The following is a 15,675-nucleotide window of genomic DNA, read 5'->3' as shown; positions in this document are numbered from 1 at the left end:
CATAACCTGACCACCAAGTGATTCTTGACTGCTTATTTGGACAGTCGGTACGTTTGTCCTTTTTATGGGTTAGTTGGTTATACACGGGCGGCACGGCGGTCGAGTGGTTAGCGCGCAGACCTCACATCTAAAAGACCAGGGTTCAATTCCACCCTCGGCCATCTCTGTGTGGAGTTTGCATGTTCTCCCCGTGCATGCGTGGGTTTTCTCCGGGTACTCCGGTTTCCTCCCACATTCCAAAAACATGCTAGGTTAATTGGCGACTCCAAATTGTTGGAGGTATGAATGTGAGTGTGAATGGTTGTTTGTCTATATGTGCCCTGTGATTGGCTGGGTGTACCCCGCCTCTCACCCAAAGACAGCTGGGATAGGCTCCAGCACCCCTGCGATCCTTGTGTAGAAAATGAATGAATCAATGAAAAAGAACATCATGCCAACAGTAAAATATGGTGGTGGTAGTGTCATGGTCTCAGGCTGTTTTGCTACTTCAGGGCCTGGAAGACTTGCTGTGATAAAAGGAACCATGAATTCTGCTGAGAATGTCCAGCCATCTGTTCCTGACCTCAAACTGAAAGGGTGGTTTAGACAGCTGGGATAGGCTCCAGCACCACCCGCGATCCTCGTGAGGAAGAAGCGGTAGAAAATGAATGAATGAATGAATGAATGAGTTGGTTATACAGGTTTATTGGTTGGTCGGACAATTGGTTAGTTGGTTAAGGTGACGGTCAGAAATGTCAGTTGGAATGGAAAGTTGGTATCATGTGTTGCTCTATAGGAGTCCACAACTGAATACAAACTGACAAAAATGAGCACAAGTCCCCTTTAAGCAGTTGGTCCATGTGATGGGCTCGCCTCTTGCCGCTGTAAACAGTACACTCGCAAAAACAAACGCCCATGTGAGTTTGTATGTTGATCCCAACGATATTACAGCGGATTAGGCTTTTTTTCTGCTTCCTCTTTCGGTCCGTAGAGGAAGGCAGGATCAGGAAAGGCAATCTTAGCCAAGAAACATTATCCACTATGTTACTCCTGGGTTCCCTTCTCCACTTCCTCTGTTGCGAAGGAGCTCCATTTCCTGTTTCTATTAACCTGATTATGGACATTCTTTGAAATTGACAGGTGCACTCTCTTGCTTCGCTGAGTCAAGATGGCTTCAGGCCAGTCAGGCCTTTTCCATTTATCAAATAGTGAGCTCAAATGCTGCATCAAACGGAAACGCCTTCTGTCTGTCGGTGATATAAATATATTGTATCCCGTAGTTACGACACATCCCATTCTGCTCAGAATACTGTGTCTTATGTTAAGGCTATTTTGGTGAGTCTGCCTGACGTCCGCCCTGGAAAACTAATAAGTGAGGTCGCCTCTTTATGGATGGAAATGGCCTCATGGAAATGGCCTCTGGGGCAATTGCTATTGAAGTTGTCCATTAAAGTTGCAGGCTGACTAGAGAGATGAGGAATGTTTTTTAGGCTGGAATTTACAAATGACAAAATGAAAAGACACGTTTTCGTCAGCTGGAGTGTGCCTGATGGACAGTTTGAATTACACTACCGCTCAAAAGTTTGGGATCACTTGCAAATTTCTTTGTTTTCCATAGAAAAACACATTTTTATCCATTTCACAAACAATTAAAATGAATCAGATCATTTTCAAAGAAGGATCTACATTTTTGCATAGAGGCCTACTATCAACAACTGTCAGTCCTCTGCATCAATCTCCTGGTATGGCTGCTAATCCAAGTTCATCATTTTATAAGGCTAATAGATTATTAGAAAACCCAACTAAAAATCTAAACTAAAACTAAAATCTCTTACCATGCTGTTAACTACTCCCTTCAGAGAGCAGCACAAACTGGGTCTAACAAGGACAGAAAAACGATGCACAACTGTGCAAGAAGACAAATATCTGAGAGTGTGTAGTTTAAGACCAAGACGCCTCACAGGTCGTCACCTGGCAGCTGTACTAAATAGTACCCGTCAAACACCAGGGTCAGTATCAACAGTGAAGCGGCGACTTCAGGATGCTGGACTTCATGGCAGGATTGCCAAGAAAAAGCCATATCTCAGACTGGCTCAAAAACATTTCCAAGTGATCCCAAACTTTTGAGCGGTAGTGTATGTTAGAGGAAACAGCCCTTATTTGTTTGATTGTGACAGTGCTGTGATATTCATATTTTGCACTCGTTGCATTTACAGCATTACAGGATGGTGAGTCAGTCAGTCGGTTAGTTTGGTAGACATGCAGATATTGCAGTATCCGTCCCAAAGCTGCATTGCACTAAGCTGGTATTGTGGCATTGCTGGCTTAGTCGGTTGAACAGTCAGTCCCTTGGTTAGTAGTTTGGTTGGATTCGCGGTGATTTGACTGGTTGGATTGGTTGGACGGCCATTCATTTGGTAGTTGCTTAGGCAGTCAGCCACCCAGTCGTTGGGTTGGACTGCCAGTCAGTTGTTTCACTGGTTAGTCAGACAACTGACTGGTTTGCTAGTTCAGTTAGTTGTTTAGTTAGACAGCAGTTACTACGTTTGCTAGTTGTTGTTCATCCAACAGTGGTTTACTTTGGTTGGTTGCATGGTCAGTTATCTGTCCAATTGGTTGATTAGAATTGTCAGTATCTTGCTTAGTCAGTTTGTCGGTTTGTTCGGTTGTTTGGGTGGATAGTTGCTTGGACCTTTGATCAATCAGTTGGACGGTATCTTGCTTAGTCAGTTTGTTTGGGTGGATAGTTGCTCGGACCTTTGATCAATCAGTTGGTCAGTATCTTGCTTAGACAGTTTGTCGGTTTGGTCGGTTGTTTGGGTGGATAGTTGCTCGGACCTTTGATCAATCAGTTGGTCGATCAATCAGTTGGTCGATCAATCAGTTGGTCGATCAATCAGTTGGTCGATCAATCAGTTGCGTTGACTGATTGAATGTTTGGTTGGAGTTGGAGTAAGTTGGTTGGTCATTCGGTACGTTACAAAAGTTACTGCAAAGACAACAGTAGACAGTCTTGAACACTGAGATAACGACAGTACAGCCATATGTTGTCATGCATCCTTTCTGATGCCATAAAAAGGACTGTATATTAATCACGCAAATAAGATAATGCTAATGTAATAAAAGGCTTTCATGGACCGCAAACCTGGCCTGCTAAAAACAAACTACTTTGGTCTAATTTGCTGGCACGCGAGACTATTGTTGGTATTTTTGGCCTGCTGCTCAAGCTGTCCTTCTGTTTCAACGTAACCATCAAGCATGCTGGGCTGGATACAGTAAGTCATTAAACGCAGCCAATCCAATTAAATTAACAAGTCCACAATTGTGAATGTTTGTCAGATGCCAAAACACAGTCGAGATTTGCAATAGAAGCCTTTATGACTTACAGTGAAGCTTTAGTAAAACATGCTGAACAGAAACATGGAAAACTGTCTCTGGCCAGAAATGTTTAATCTAAATGGTTCCAAAGCAAAAAGCCAGAAGACTCCGCTGAGTCTGCTTTCAGTCAAAAAAAAGTCCATGTGGTCCTGATTGATGCTGGCACCATGTCAGCTCACAAGAACCTGCCATAAAACCCACACCGCCCCCTCGTCAACAGCGACTCCCTTTCGGGCACGGATCAGCACCTGTGATGCGTCAAAGCAGACTTTTGGCTTTAAAGTCTCGATAAAAGTGTACACTGTGTAACAATAATCGCCTTTAAAGCTGAATGCAAATCAACACGTGCTGTACTAAAGTCGAATCAGTTACACGTGTCAAGCTGATTCGGGTTAAATTGACAATTAAAGTCAGCAAATGTGGTAGCAGAGAAACGGGATATCGTTAATGTTACATTACCAAGGCGTGAATGGATAGCTACACCGTGTACTTCTCCAGTGGAAGTCTGGCATTGGAGGTTTTCCCAACATGTGTTAGCAGCTAACAGCAGGCAGCCTCCAGCTATGATGAAGGCATGAGCCCCAAATATTTCCAGATTTCCTCCACTTCTTTTATCCTGATCTTATTTTATCCATTTTTTTGCAGGTTTTAATGCACTGCATTCTTTTCATATTGTCCTGCACCAGCATCCTGGCAGGGTGTTAAACTTTGGGCAATGTCAGCATTTGTTTTTCTTGGCACGTGTGGGAGGCGCGTGCTTGCAACAATGTGGACGGGATAACGCTGGTAGACATTGGAAGATCCAGGCAGGCTAGAATCATGGCACGATTGGACGTAATGCAACAGGTGAAGGTTAACAATGTAGGGATTGGAGGGTAACGGGCTTATTAACTGCATGCTGGGTGGGTGGCTTGGCCTTGGAATCAAGTTGAAGACCTGACATTTTTACGTGAGGTAATAAAATGTGCCAGAATGTTTAGAATGCAGTTCTTTGGATCGAGAACTTTGTCGCAACATCAATGACTGATCTTTGTTTTGATAGTTTTTGAATTAATTGTGTTAGATTAATAAAATATAATTTTCCTTTTTCCTTTTAAAATAAAAATTAAAAAATTAAAAAATTAAAAAATTAAAAAATTAAAAAATTAAAAAATTAAAAAATTAAAAAATTAAAAATTAAAAAATTAAAAAATTTAAAAATTAAAAAATTAAAAAATTTAAAATTTAAAATTTAAAAATTTAAAAATTTAAAAATTTAAAAATTAAAATTTTTTTAAATTATAAAAAACTTAAATTATATTAGAAAGGCAGGGAGTGAACAAATGTAACAGTTACTGATTGTAAAAGTACCAGATGGAGGGGTAGGATTTAATAAGCTTTGCTTCTTCCTACTCCTTTTGGACATGTGGAACTGTGAACTGATTATGTGATGCATTCAATTGTAATCTCATGTTCAAATGAAATTAAACCATTACCATTACCTTTTTCCTAACTAGGCCACACTAGCCACAAAGGTCCAGATGATCTCCCCCAACACTTTACTTCCTTTCTTCCGGTCCTCATGATTAGGGATCCTCCATCCCACAGGAGCATCATCCATCCCCTGCTATTCCCCCCATTTATCTCTGTCCATGCAACCTTTCTTTCCCCGTTTTTCATTGAGTCTACAGCGCTGCGGTGTCGCATACCACACTGCGCAACTTCCAGATGTATTCCCTCCAGAGCGCTGCACAAAACATGCAATGAGCCGAGACCCACGCATGACATCATCGACATCCCCCCCACCAACAGAGACAACTGTCAGAGCTTTTCTATCCCCTCTGAAATTCCCCCTCTGTAACAACACCACGGCTAAATACGCTGATGGCGACGGTTTTAACTTATACATGGAGGGATCAAACACCTCTGGACGGAACCAAAAATACACACACCCAAGGGTCAATGCATGACCTTTATGCCAGAATCAATAAGCAACGTTCGGGAAAACACACAGGGGAACACAAAGAGAAGGGAAAGTCAGTGAGCATTTGAATAAGCCGGCATTGTACTGTATAATAACCACTATAACAAGCAGTTATAGTTATTAAGGGAGAAAGAAACTCAAACCTACATGGCCCTGTGTGAAAAGGTGATTGCCAATTAACCTAGCATTTTTTGGAATGTGGGAGGAAGCCGGAGTACCCGGAGAAAACCCACGCATGCACGGGGAGAACATGCAAACTCCAAACAGAGATGGCCGAGGGTGAGCCGCCATAAATGTTATATGAAAATACACTACCACTCAAAAGTTTGGGATCACTTGCAAATTTCTTCGTTTTCCAAAGAAAAACAAATTTTCATGCATTTCACAAACATTTTTTTCCATATCACAAACATTTTTATTCATTTCACAAACAATTCAAATGAATCAGATGATTATCAAAGAACGAGCTACATTTTTGCATAGAGGCCTACTATCAACAACTGTCAGTCCTCTGCATCAATCTCCTGGTAAGGCTGCTAATCCAAGTTCATCATTTTATAAGGCTAATAGATTATTAGAAAACCCATCTAAAAATCTAAACTAAAACTAAAATCTCTTACCATGCTGTTAACTACTCCCTTCAGAGAGCAGCACAAACAATGACAGAAAAACAATGCACAACTGTGCAAGAAGACAAATATCTGAGAGTTTGTAGTTTAAGACAGAGACGCCTCACAGGTCGTCACCTGGCAGCTGTACTAAATAGTACCCGTCAAACACCAGGGTCAGTATCAACAGTGAAGCGGCGACTTCAGGATGCTGGACTTGATGGCAGGACTGCCAAAAAAAAGCCATATCTCAGACTGGACAAAAAAAATTCCAAGTGAGCCCAAACTTTTGAGCGGTAGTGTGTATTAGTACTAAAATAAGGACAAAGTATATAATGTAGAAACAAATACCCTTTCCCCCACATGACATTACAACTTCCTTCAATATTCTATATCTAGTGTGGCCTAAAGAACAGCTCCATACGTCTGACCTAAACAGTGATTTCAGCATTTTACAGCATAAATGCCTTACAAAGACTAAAACAGCCTCCATGCTCGTATTTACTGACATATATTGTGTTCTAATACTGAGTTAGTGCACCAATGTAAATTATTTATATACTGCAAGCTGTGCCTACTTTGCTATTAGCTGCAATCACAGTCAGGGATTGTTTAAAATGGATTCCCTGAGCAGCTTTTGGAACATTACCAACACATTACAGTGTAACAACTGCAATGGTTTAGTCAATGGAATGGTGATATGACACCCCCGCACTATGCCGTACAATTAGACAGGCGACAACCGCACAAAAGCACCCCCCCCCCCCCTGCACACACACACACACAATCAAGAAAAGGTTAATGTGAACACATTGCCCCCCGGCAGACGCTGGCTCTGCCCCTACCCCCGCCACGGTACCAGTTTGATGGATGGCTCTGGCCCGCTGTTGGCCTGGGAGAGATGGAAGGGTAGAAGGGTGGGGGCGGAGGGCTGGACAGGCCTGGTGCACAGATGCAGCAAGAACACACACTGACACACAGTGTGCATCAGGGAGTTCATGCTAACAGAATGTGGAAATAAATATTACGGCCAAACGATAACAAAAAATTCCCATATTTGTCCCTGATCACAACTACGCATGTCAATACAGTCAAAACATTCACTTTACATACTAAAAAGCACTGGAATTAATAACACAGCAATACCTCCCACCACACCTCTTTTTATAAGCGCCCCCCCCAGACCACTGGGTTACTGCCCATCAAGTGTCCGCATGCATCATGAAGTTAACTACCCCACCCAGTCTATAAAACCACCCTTTAGCAGCAATTAGTGGATTTATATGACAGAGCATTAAAGCATTGTCAGGGCTGCATGGCGGTCGAGTGGTTAGCGCGCAGACCTCACAGCTAGGAGACCCAAGTTCAATCCCACCCTCGGCCATCTCTGTGTGGAGTTTGCATTTTCTCCCCGTGCATGCGTGGGTTTTCTCCGGGTACTCCGGTTTCCTCCCACATTCCAAAAACATGCTAGCTTAATTGGCGACTCCAAATTGTCCATAGGTATGAATGTGAGTGTGAATGGTTGTTTGTCTATATGTGCCCTGTGATTGGCTGGTGACCAGTCCAGGGTGTACCCCGCCTCTCGCCCGAAGACAGCTGGGATAGGCTCCAGCACCCCTGCGACCCTTGTGAGGATAAGTGGTAGAAAATGAATGAATGAATAAAGCATTGTCATCATTCTGGGGTCTTTGTGGTCGCGTCCTAATTGCCGGTTTTTGGGGTCCAGTCTTGTAATCAAGTGAGGTGTGGAGGGGAAGCAGATCTCCACCCTTCCACCACAATTTGTCATTAAATCTGTTTTTTCGTTTTAGCAGGGAAAATATGTCCGCACGTCCGCACAAGACTATAAACTTGACTCATATCAATATGTATATATATTGACCAAGTCATAGGTTTATTGCATCGTTAATTGTCCAAAACGGACATTTTTAAGGACATATCAATGAATTGCAGATTTTTCCCATTTCTTAGTAGCCCTGAAACACAATTTCTGCCAAAAAGTAGGAACTGTAAGGTTCCATTGGACTTGAAATGCTGTTTCTTCACCGCCAACGTAATTCAAGCCAACCAGCTGACTTAAAAGGGTTCCATGCGACCAACATGGACACCTTATGAGTTCAGTATGAGTCTGTGTGTGGCTTGACCTTCCTCGGAAGGTTAAGATCGATGGAAGCTCGCGCAACGTGATGTCGCACCTTCACGGGGTGTTTGGCTTGTCTCAAGTCTTCTTTGTAGGGGTATCGATTTTCCCCTCTCAAGTGTGTGAGTGTTGTTACGTGGATTAAGTCTGAACGCCTGGTGCGAGTCTGTGTTTGTTTTGGGGCTCAGTGGCCACTTGGAGGAAGATTAGGTTTTTCGTACAAACACTTCATGCGGATAATGCTAATCAATGACGACAAACGGCGCAACTGTCAGTCATACGAAAGAATTAGGTGACAAAACCGAACAAGGTAATATTTGTCTATGAAAAATAACATGAACTGGTGATTCAATAGCAGGGCTCGACAATAACGATGTACCGATGGGCCGAGGCAAGTCAAAACAAAATTCGGGCAAGTAAATCTAATCAGTGATATTCCCGTCGGGCAAGTGCACTTTGGCATGCCGTACTACCGAGTTTTTTTAAAAGCGGTTCTTGTTGGGTGTTGGTAAAACACGGACTGCGTAATTCCGGTGGTAATTTGCAAACCAATCCTTGCAAATCTTGAAATGGACCAATCGGAATCGTTTATTTAGACCGCAGTCCACAGTTCGCGTTTTACCCACACCCGTTCTTATTCGCAACCAATCAGCGATCGTTTGACTATGAAAACATCTATCATGGCGTCCCTGCAAACATCGTCTAATTCTTCAACAACTTCTGAAGGAAAACACCAAAAAGTGATGAACCAGTGCCTCCTAAACGAGTATTTTATTAGCGGCAGCAAATCAAATGATGGCACAGGTGAGTGAATCACGTTGCTGTGACAATTTGAAGTGGTCACAATGAAACACCACCCATTAGATCCAATACCAAGTGCTGATTTTGCACAAGCTACAAAATCTAGCGGTTCCATTTCTCTGTGTATTTTTCTCACGTTTGCTTCACAAATTATTGTTCGACCATTGAGCATTTTTTTTCTGGATTAAAAACACTTTACTAGTACACAAATGTGTCTATTCAATAATGTTTCATTGTGGTGCACAACTTATAAAAGGCAATCCCTCTTGACAATCCAGATTTCCATGCAACATCATGATCTATGTAGGAAAACAACCACAAGAAATTATAATAATTTAATCTTTATTTGAGATTCTCATGTGGTGCCACAAAAATTAGATGATATCATTATGGCAGTCTTTTCATTTTACATGGGGCAAGTTTGGGCAAGTAGTTCTCACCTTAAAGATTCCCCATGGGCAAGTCATTTTTGTTTTTAATGTAGAGCCCTGAATAGTGACTTAATGGTGCTGACCATTGAATGTACACATTGAGTCATTCTTGTGCGTTTCCATGTCCAATCAATTGCAATCAACCCATTAGAATGGCGTACTGAAAGTGAACTACAACCCTCTGGATGATAGACTATAGTTGCTTGGAAGTAACAACCAATCAAATGAGCAAAGGGTCCTTAATGGGGGTGTTATTAAACCCCAAAGTTCGACCCCCAGAAGTCGGATGCATGAATGCGCTCACCAAAACACCCATTCTTACTTTGGAACCTTAACTAATATTAACTGTCAGTGGTCTTACCCAATATATTTGTCCATATTATGCAATGCTGGCAGTCAGGCATATTAAAGGTGGTAAAATAAAGCAGATGGACGTCTTGTTTACAGCCAGCCACCCACTAACTGCCAGACCGGCTTATTGATTTGAATGGACAGAGGAGGCCCACCATCTCCATACTGCTACACCTTCTACATGTGTTTTTACAACAAGCGGCTGATCTATTCCAGTCATCACACTGACAGACCTGAAGCAACCACATCAGGTTTCAGTTCCTCCGCATTGGGTGTTGCCTTCAAGTTCCATTTAACTGGCATGCATCAGACTCAGGTTGTTTTAAAGACTGTTTCCTCACATTTGTGACCTTTATCCTGACCTCTTGCGACTTCTATAAACACAAAGAAACTCTCCTAAGAATGGAAGTGTAAACAAAGGCATTATGGTTTTTAACCGTAGAGAGCTTAGAGGGAAAAGAAGCGATTAAACCTCTTGCAATAAATAATAAATCTTTCCATGTACCCACCACAATTTGCTCATACCTTGGTAGGGAATCATTTCTTAATTATGTCTTAAATTAGATTCATTATTCATTCATTTTCTACCGTTTATCCTCACGAGGGTCGCGGGGGTGCTGGAGCCTATCCCAGCTGTCTTCGGGTGAGAGGCGGGGTACACCCTGGACTGGTCGCCAGCCAATCACAGGGCACATATAGACAAACAACCATTCACACTCACATTCATACCTATGGACAATTGGGAGTGGCTAATTAACCTAGCATGTTTTGGGAATGCGGGAAGAAACCAGAGAAAACCCACGCACGGAGAGAAAATGCAAACTACACACAGAGGTGACCGAGGGTGGAATTGAACTCGGGTCTCCTAGCTGCGTGGCCTGTGCGCTAACCACTGCAGCCCTCAAATTAGGTTATTTAGTCTTATTTAGTCTACTATATTAGGTATTATGAATGTAACAGTGACTATAGGGGTGCTATTTCATGTCTAGAGGGCTCTAAATGTAAATAGGTCTTTTTTATGCTCTAACTACAAAAATATTCCCTTTGTGGAAATTCACTTATCACGGTCTGGTCTGGAACCAATTAAGCGCGACAAACAAGGGATTACTGTAGTGGGTTTAGTCACACAGCAACTCACTTTGTCTGCTAACGGTGGCCATTAACAAGGTCAGACTATTGACATACTAAGTGTCAGCAGACAGCGGAGAGATGTGTTGGCGATCTAAGCGGCACATTCACATGTACAGTATCACATGAAGCCCCCACTTGGCATCACATGACCAAACATCAATAGTAAACGGCTGTAATGAGGCTTCGCTTTGCAGGAAATTAAAGCTTGTAAAAGCACCTAAGTGACTAAACTATCGATGCCTGTTTGTGGCTTTAAAAAAAAAGGGTGACATAGCTGCCGGAAATGTGAAGTGAGGTAGTGTGCATCCTGTATCCTGTCAAATGTCACATATTTACAAGGTGTTACCTTTCCATTGTCAACTATCGATCGATCTCTAATCATGTCAAAACCCATATTTAGAAAGTCATAAACCGATTTTAAGCATCTCCTTGATCTGCGTAAGAAGAGTAGTCGTAGTTCACATCGTCGTCTGACCTGCATCATAAATTCAATTGAGCCTTTAATGTCTTTTGAAAAAAACCCAGCAATAACTCAGGCTACTAAGCTTTTGTTTCAGAAAGCTATAAGGGAAAGACAGATTCCCAAATCTGAGACGGAAACAAGCATCCCATCCTACTGAGGATTTTAAATCATTTTTTGCTTTCACCTCTTCCCTCCATCTCTGTAGAGCTCTTAGGAAATCTCAGGAACCTTTCGCTTACATGCTGGAGGCACAACAAGCCAGCTGAGATTTAACCATAACTGCTTCACCACCGTCGAAACACCATTTTACAAGTAAAGGCTGTAATTGCAGTCTGGGTGTTTATTTACCTAACCCGCAAAAAGAATGGGGCGTTAAATGGACGCAGGCAATATTGCAATATTGCCCACATGCTTTTTTATTAGCAAGTATATCACACAAGACTGCTACAACAGAACCAATGTTGTAATAGCGGCAAGGAGAAACTGTTCAGCCGAGCAGGAATACCGCTGATAAATCCGGCAAATGTATCAAGCGTTAGCTTTACACTGATAACTGAGTGGTACAACTAATGTTTTAAAGCACATACAGAGGTAGATGATCTTGTAAAAGCCAGATAATTGCCGTCAGCCAATTACAGGAAATTGATCCGTAAATGAAACTCATCCATGGTTATGTCAGTGTGGCGTGTCCTCCGTGGGCTCCGACACGGACTGATGGAAACCAGATGCCTGCCTTGTTCCTTTTTTTTTTTTGTGGGAGGGAGGTGGGGGGTTAAACTCAAACCACCTGTAACACACCCCCAAACTCCGTTAGGAATTTCCAGAGATAAAATGCTTGTCATGTGCCCACTAAAATAACCGTACTGCGGCCCTCTGGAGACCTGGCGTTGCTGCAACGGGGATGGAACCAGGTGAGGTCACGCTGGAGCTTCTGGTGCAACACTGCACCTAAGCATCAAAACTCAGCATCATGTGATCAACTTGCTTTGTTTGCTTTGATTGGGGACGCCATTGTCCTCCAATGGTGAAGGGGGTCCAATATAGTTCCTTAGCTCCCATCAGGCTTGACCTGCTTGCATTATGACAGTTCACACCACTGAAGGAAATCCCCAACACACATCTGTAGCATTAATAATTCATTTTCTCAATATCTCTACCAGTTAGTCAAGGCAGACACCCATCCCAGGAATACCGTTTTGGTTCGGTTTTTCCTTGCCTCCGTCATTTGGCTTTCTTTGATGTACTGTATGAGGATGGTGGTTCTATATCTGCTCCATATGTACCGTGCCTCTAGGGGGGAATATTTGCACAGCATCTTGGGCTTGCTATGGCATCTTGTGATTTGCTGTTTGACGCTATAGTCCTCCATGCATGCAGTTTGGTTCTTTTGGAAGAAAGAGAATTTTCTTGAGAAATAAAATAGCATTTAAAATAAAAAATGAATTTAAAAAATAATTAAAATTTAAAATTATTATTATTATTATTAGTAGTAGTAGTAGTAGTAGTAGTATTAAATTATTATTACAATTATGTATTTTATTCTATTATTAAATGTATTTCTGTGCCCCCCCCCCCACAAAAAAATCACAAGCTTAACCAACCCAAAATAACCAACATAAATAATAACAAAAAATCTCATTTTTGGGAGAAAAAAGTAAAACATTTTCAAGAAAAAAAAACATGCTCACAATGCTCACAATAATTTTATAGCAATTTTTATGCTGAGAAATTATTGAAGAAAAAAAACGTACATATTTTTATTTTTTTCCTCACAACAAATTATTTCAAGCAAAATGTAACATTTCTATGATGAAAAACTCACACTTATATAATAATGTGAAATTGTCAAAAAAAATTGGGGGGAGAAAAAGTAGGTTTTTTAATTTAAAAAAATGATATTTCTGAGAATAATGTCAAATTTTGTGTTTTTTTTAAATGTCACAGGAATGACGTTATATTTTTCTCAAGAAAAAATTAGAAAAACTTTCTTTTTTTCCTTTTTTCCGGCAAAAAGAATGCAATATCATGAAAATAAAATCGTAACCTTGCAAGTGAAAATGAAGGCAGAATATGAGGATACATTTTCATGAAAAAAAGGGAAAAAAAAAGCTGGCATTGTTGGGAGTGACGTGACTTGTTATTTAAAAAAAAAAAAAAAACTGATTTTGATCCAAGCTAAATTAAATCTAAGGGCAAAAAAAATCAGCAGAAACACCCAAGTGAGTCAGATGTGACACCGCAGAAATGTAGGCATGGAAAAAGGACAAAAGGACACACTTTTCCAAGATGTTTTGACACAGGCACGTGTGGATTCATGCATTCACTATCCTGACCATAAAAGCACGTTTCCACCTGACATTTTCTTACAATGAAACGTGGATGTACTTTGGAGTAGTCAGTGGACAGCTTACAGTGTACGGAGCAAACACACTTCCGGCGACAAGTGCCTTGCTGAGGAACCCAAAGGTGATGGAACCCATCTGATCATCTTCCTCCACAGTAATGAGAGGAGTGAGAGGTCTACACGACACCATTTAAAGTCACTTTCTATCAACCCCGGTGCCACCTCCACTGACGTGCACGTCTTTAGAAGTCAATTATGCTCAGCCAGATGATCTCAGCGCTGCTGACTTATGCAGACGCTGAATGGAAAAAAATATCTTTGTACGCCTGTCAGCCATTATTTCATTCAATTACAATAATCACCACAATGAACTCACCGGCAGCTGTGAGAGAGAAATAAACACATGAAGCCCAGAACATCTTGGCGCCTCTGTCAGTCAGGGGAGACGGAGGGAAACGCTGTCAAATATTCCACGGACTCCTGTCTCCTTCTTTTTTCAACGTAAAGTGGAATCAATGAATGGGTCGAAAAGCATCCAAGAGGTCTCCTCGTACCCACTTGTACCAGAAAACATCCACGCTTCTTTAGAGGGTCTGGGAAGTCCGGTGTCTCTCTTCTGGGCTATGCTCTCATAGTGGAGTGGTGTGTGCCGCTGCAGGGGCGTGCATGAGGAGGAGGAAGAACTGTGGGGCAGGACCCTCGCTGAAGTGGGCTTGGTCTGCTAGAGCAGCGGCAGGGGCGTCACTAGGTTCTGAGAACAGGGGGTGGCTTAGCCCCCTGGAGATTCACAGGATATGAATGAATGTAGTAGACATTCAAAAAAATTCAAAAAATCAAAAAATCTAAAAAAAAACAAATAAGGAACAAGAACCGGGATATGATTTTCCCACTTTAGGACAGATTTAGTAGAGATACTCAATTGTTTTAGGCCACCATTAAATGTACACAAGTACACACAATCTACACTGCAAAACCACTGCTCAAGCTCTGCAACCATTCTGTCCAGTGGACAGTGATCAATGATATAATAATCATTATTATATTATTAATTAGCCTATTATTATTACTATCATCATTATTCTTCTTCTGATTGTTACTACTACTACTAGTAGTCGTAGGCTAGTATTAGCCTGCTTATTGGCTTGCTTATTAGCCTGCTTTTGCCCTATTATATGAATTTTTTTGTAAAAAAAATCAATAAAAAATAACAAAAAAAAATTATTATATTATTAATTAGCCTATTACTATCATCATTATTCTTCTTCTGATTATTACTACTACTAATAGTAGTAGTAGGCTAGTATTAGCCTGCTTATTGGCTTGCTTATTAGCCTGCTTTTGCCCTATTATATAACATTTGTCATAGATATAAAAAATATAAAATTATTTAGGGGGGCTTCAGACCTAATACCGCCACTGAGCAGCAGGATTTCTTACTATTTTAGACAGGATTGTTCATTTATTTATTTGGATTTGAAGACGTTTTTCACCCCAATAGGGAAAATAATCAGTTCCAATGTCAAATCGCTCACCATGATAAAGTTCTGTTACAGCTAACAACTTGCAGTCTTGCAGAAGCAGGGGTACATGCTGAAATGCGATGCAGATTCCAGGGTCCCCCCCCCCCCGTCTCACAGCCCAGTGCAGTGTTTATGTATCCTATAATACCCTAAAATAGCTATAATAACGCACGCTTATCCCAATCTGACCAACTTTAGCTCTTATATTATTTCAATTATCTTGATTTGACGCGTATCGATTCCAGCAATCACAGCACAGTGTTGTTCACGGTTATCCTTCTCCAGCGTGAACCTCCGTAAACCAACTCTCAAGCAGTTAACGCCATACATCATACATGCACTAACGCAGTGTCATATGTGTGAGGTTCCACAAAAACGTGCACAACTAAGGAACTGCTGGCGAATGTTTACACAAGTCCTTCCTGTCCTCGGCTTTGTAGCAGATATCTCCAACAGGGACTCAGGAAGACTCTGATTAGTATTTACTCTGTTTCCTCACCCATCTCCACCCTTCTAAGCTCGATCTCCGGTGGTGGAATGAACACATGGACACATAAGTGTGA

The 15,675-nt window shown here is 41.5% G+C and overlaps 1 protein-coding gene across 1 annotated transcript in view; it reads right to left on the bottom strand.

The window, feature by feature from the left end:
• itga1 (integrin, alpha 1) overlaps positions 1-14,251 on the bottom strand; it is a 36,379-nt gene extending 22,128 nt beyond the window's left edge. Inside the window, exon 1 of the mRNA XM_058064188.1 lies at positions 13,969-14,251. Coding sequence (XP_057920171.1) covers positions 13,969-14,011 — 43 coding nt within the window. The 5' untranslated portion in view covers positions 14,012-14,251. The remainder of the gene's footprint in view (positions 1-13,968) is intronic.
• Between the last annotated feature and the right edge of the window lie 1,424 nt (positions 14,252-15,675).

This window comes from Doryrhamphus excisus, chromosome 2, assembly GCF_030265055.1.
Source record: "Doryrhamphus excisus isolate RoL2022-K1 chromosome 2, RoL_Dexc_1.0, whole genome shotgun sequence".
Lineage (NCBI taxonomy): Eukaryota > Metazoa > Chordata > Actinopteri > Syngnathiformes > Syngnathidae > Doryrhamphus > Doryrhamphus excisus.
Note: the sequence above shows the minus strand (reverse complement) of the source record. Positions and strands in the feature narration are given on the sequence as shown.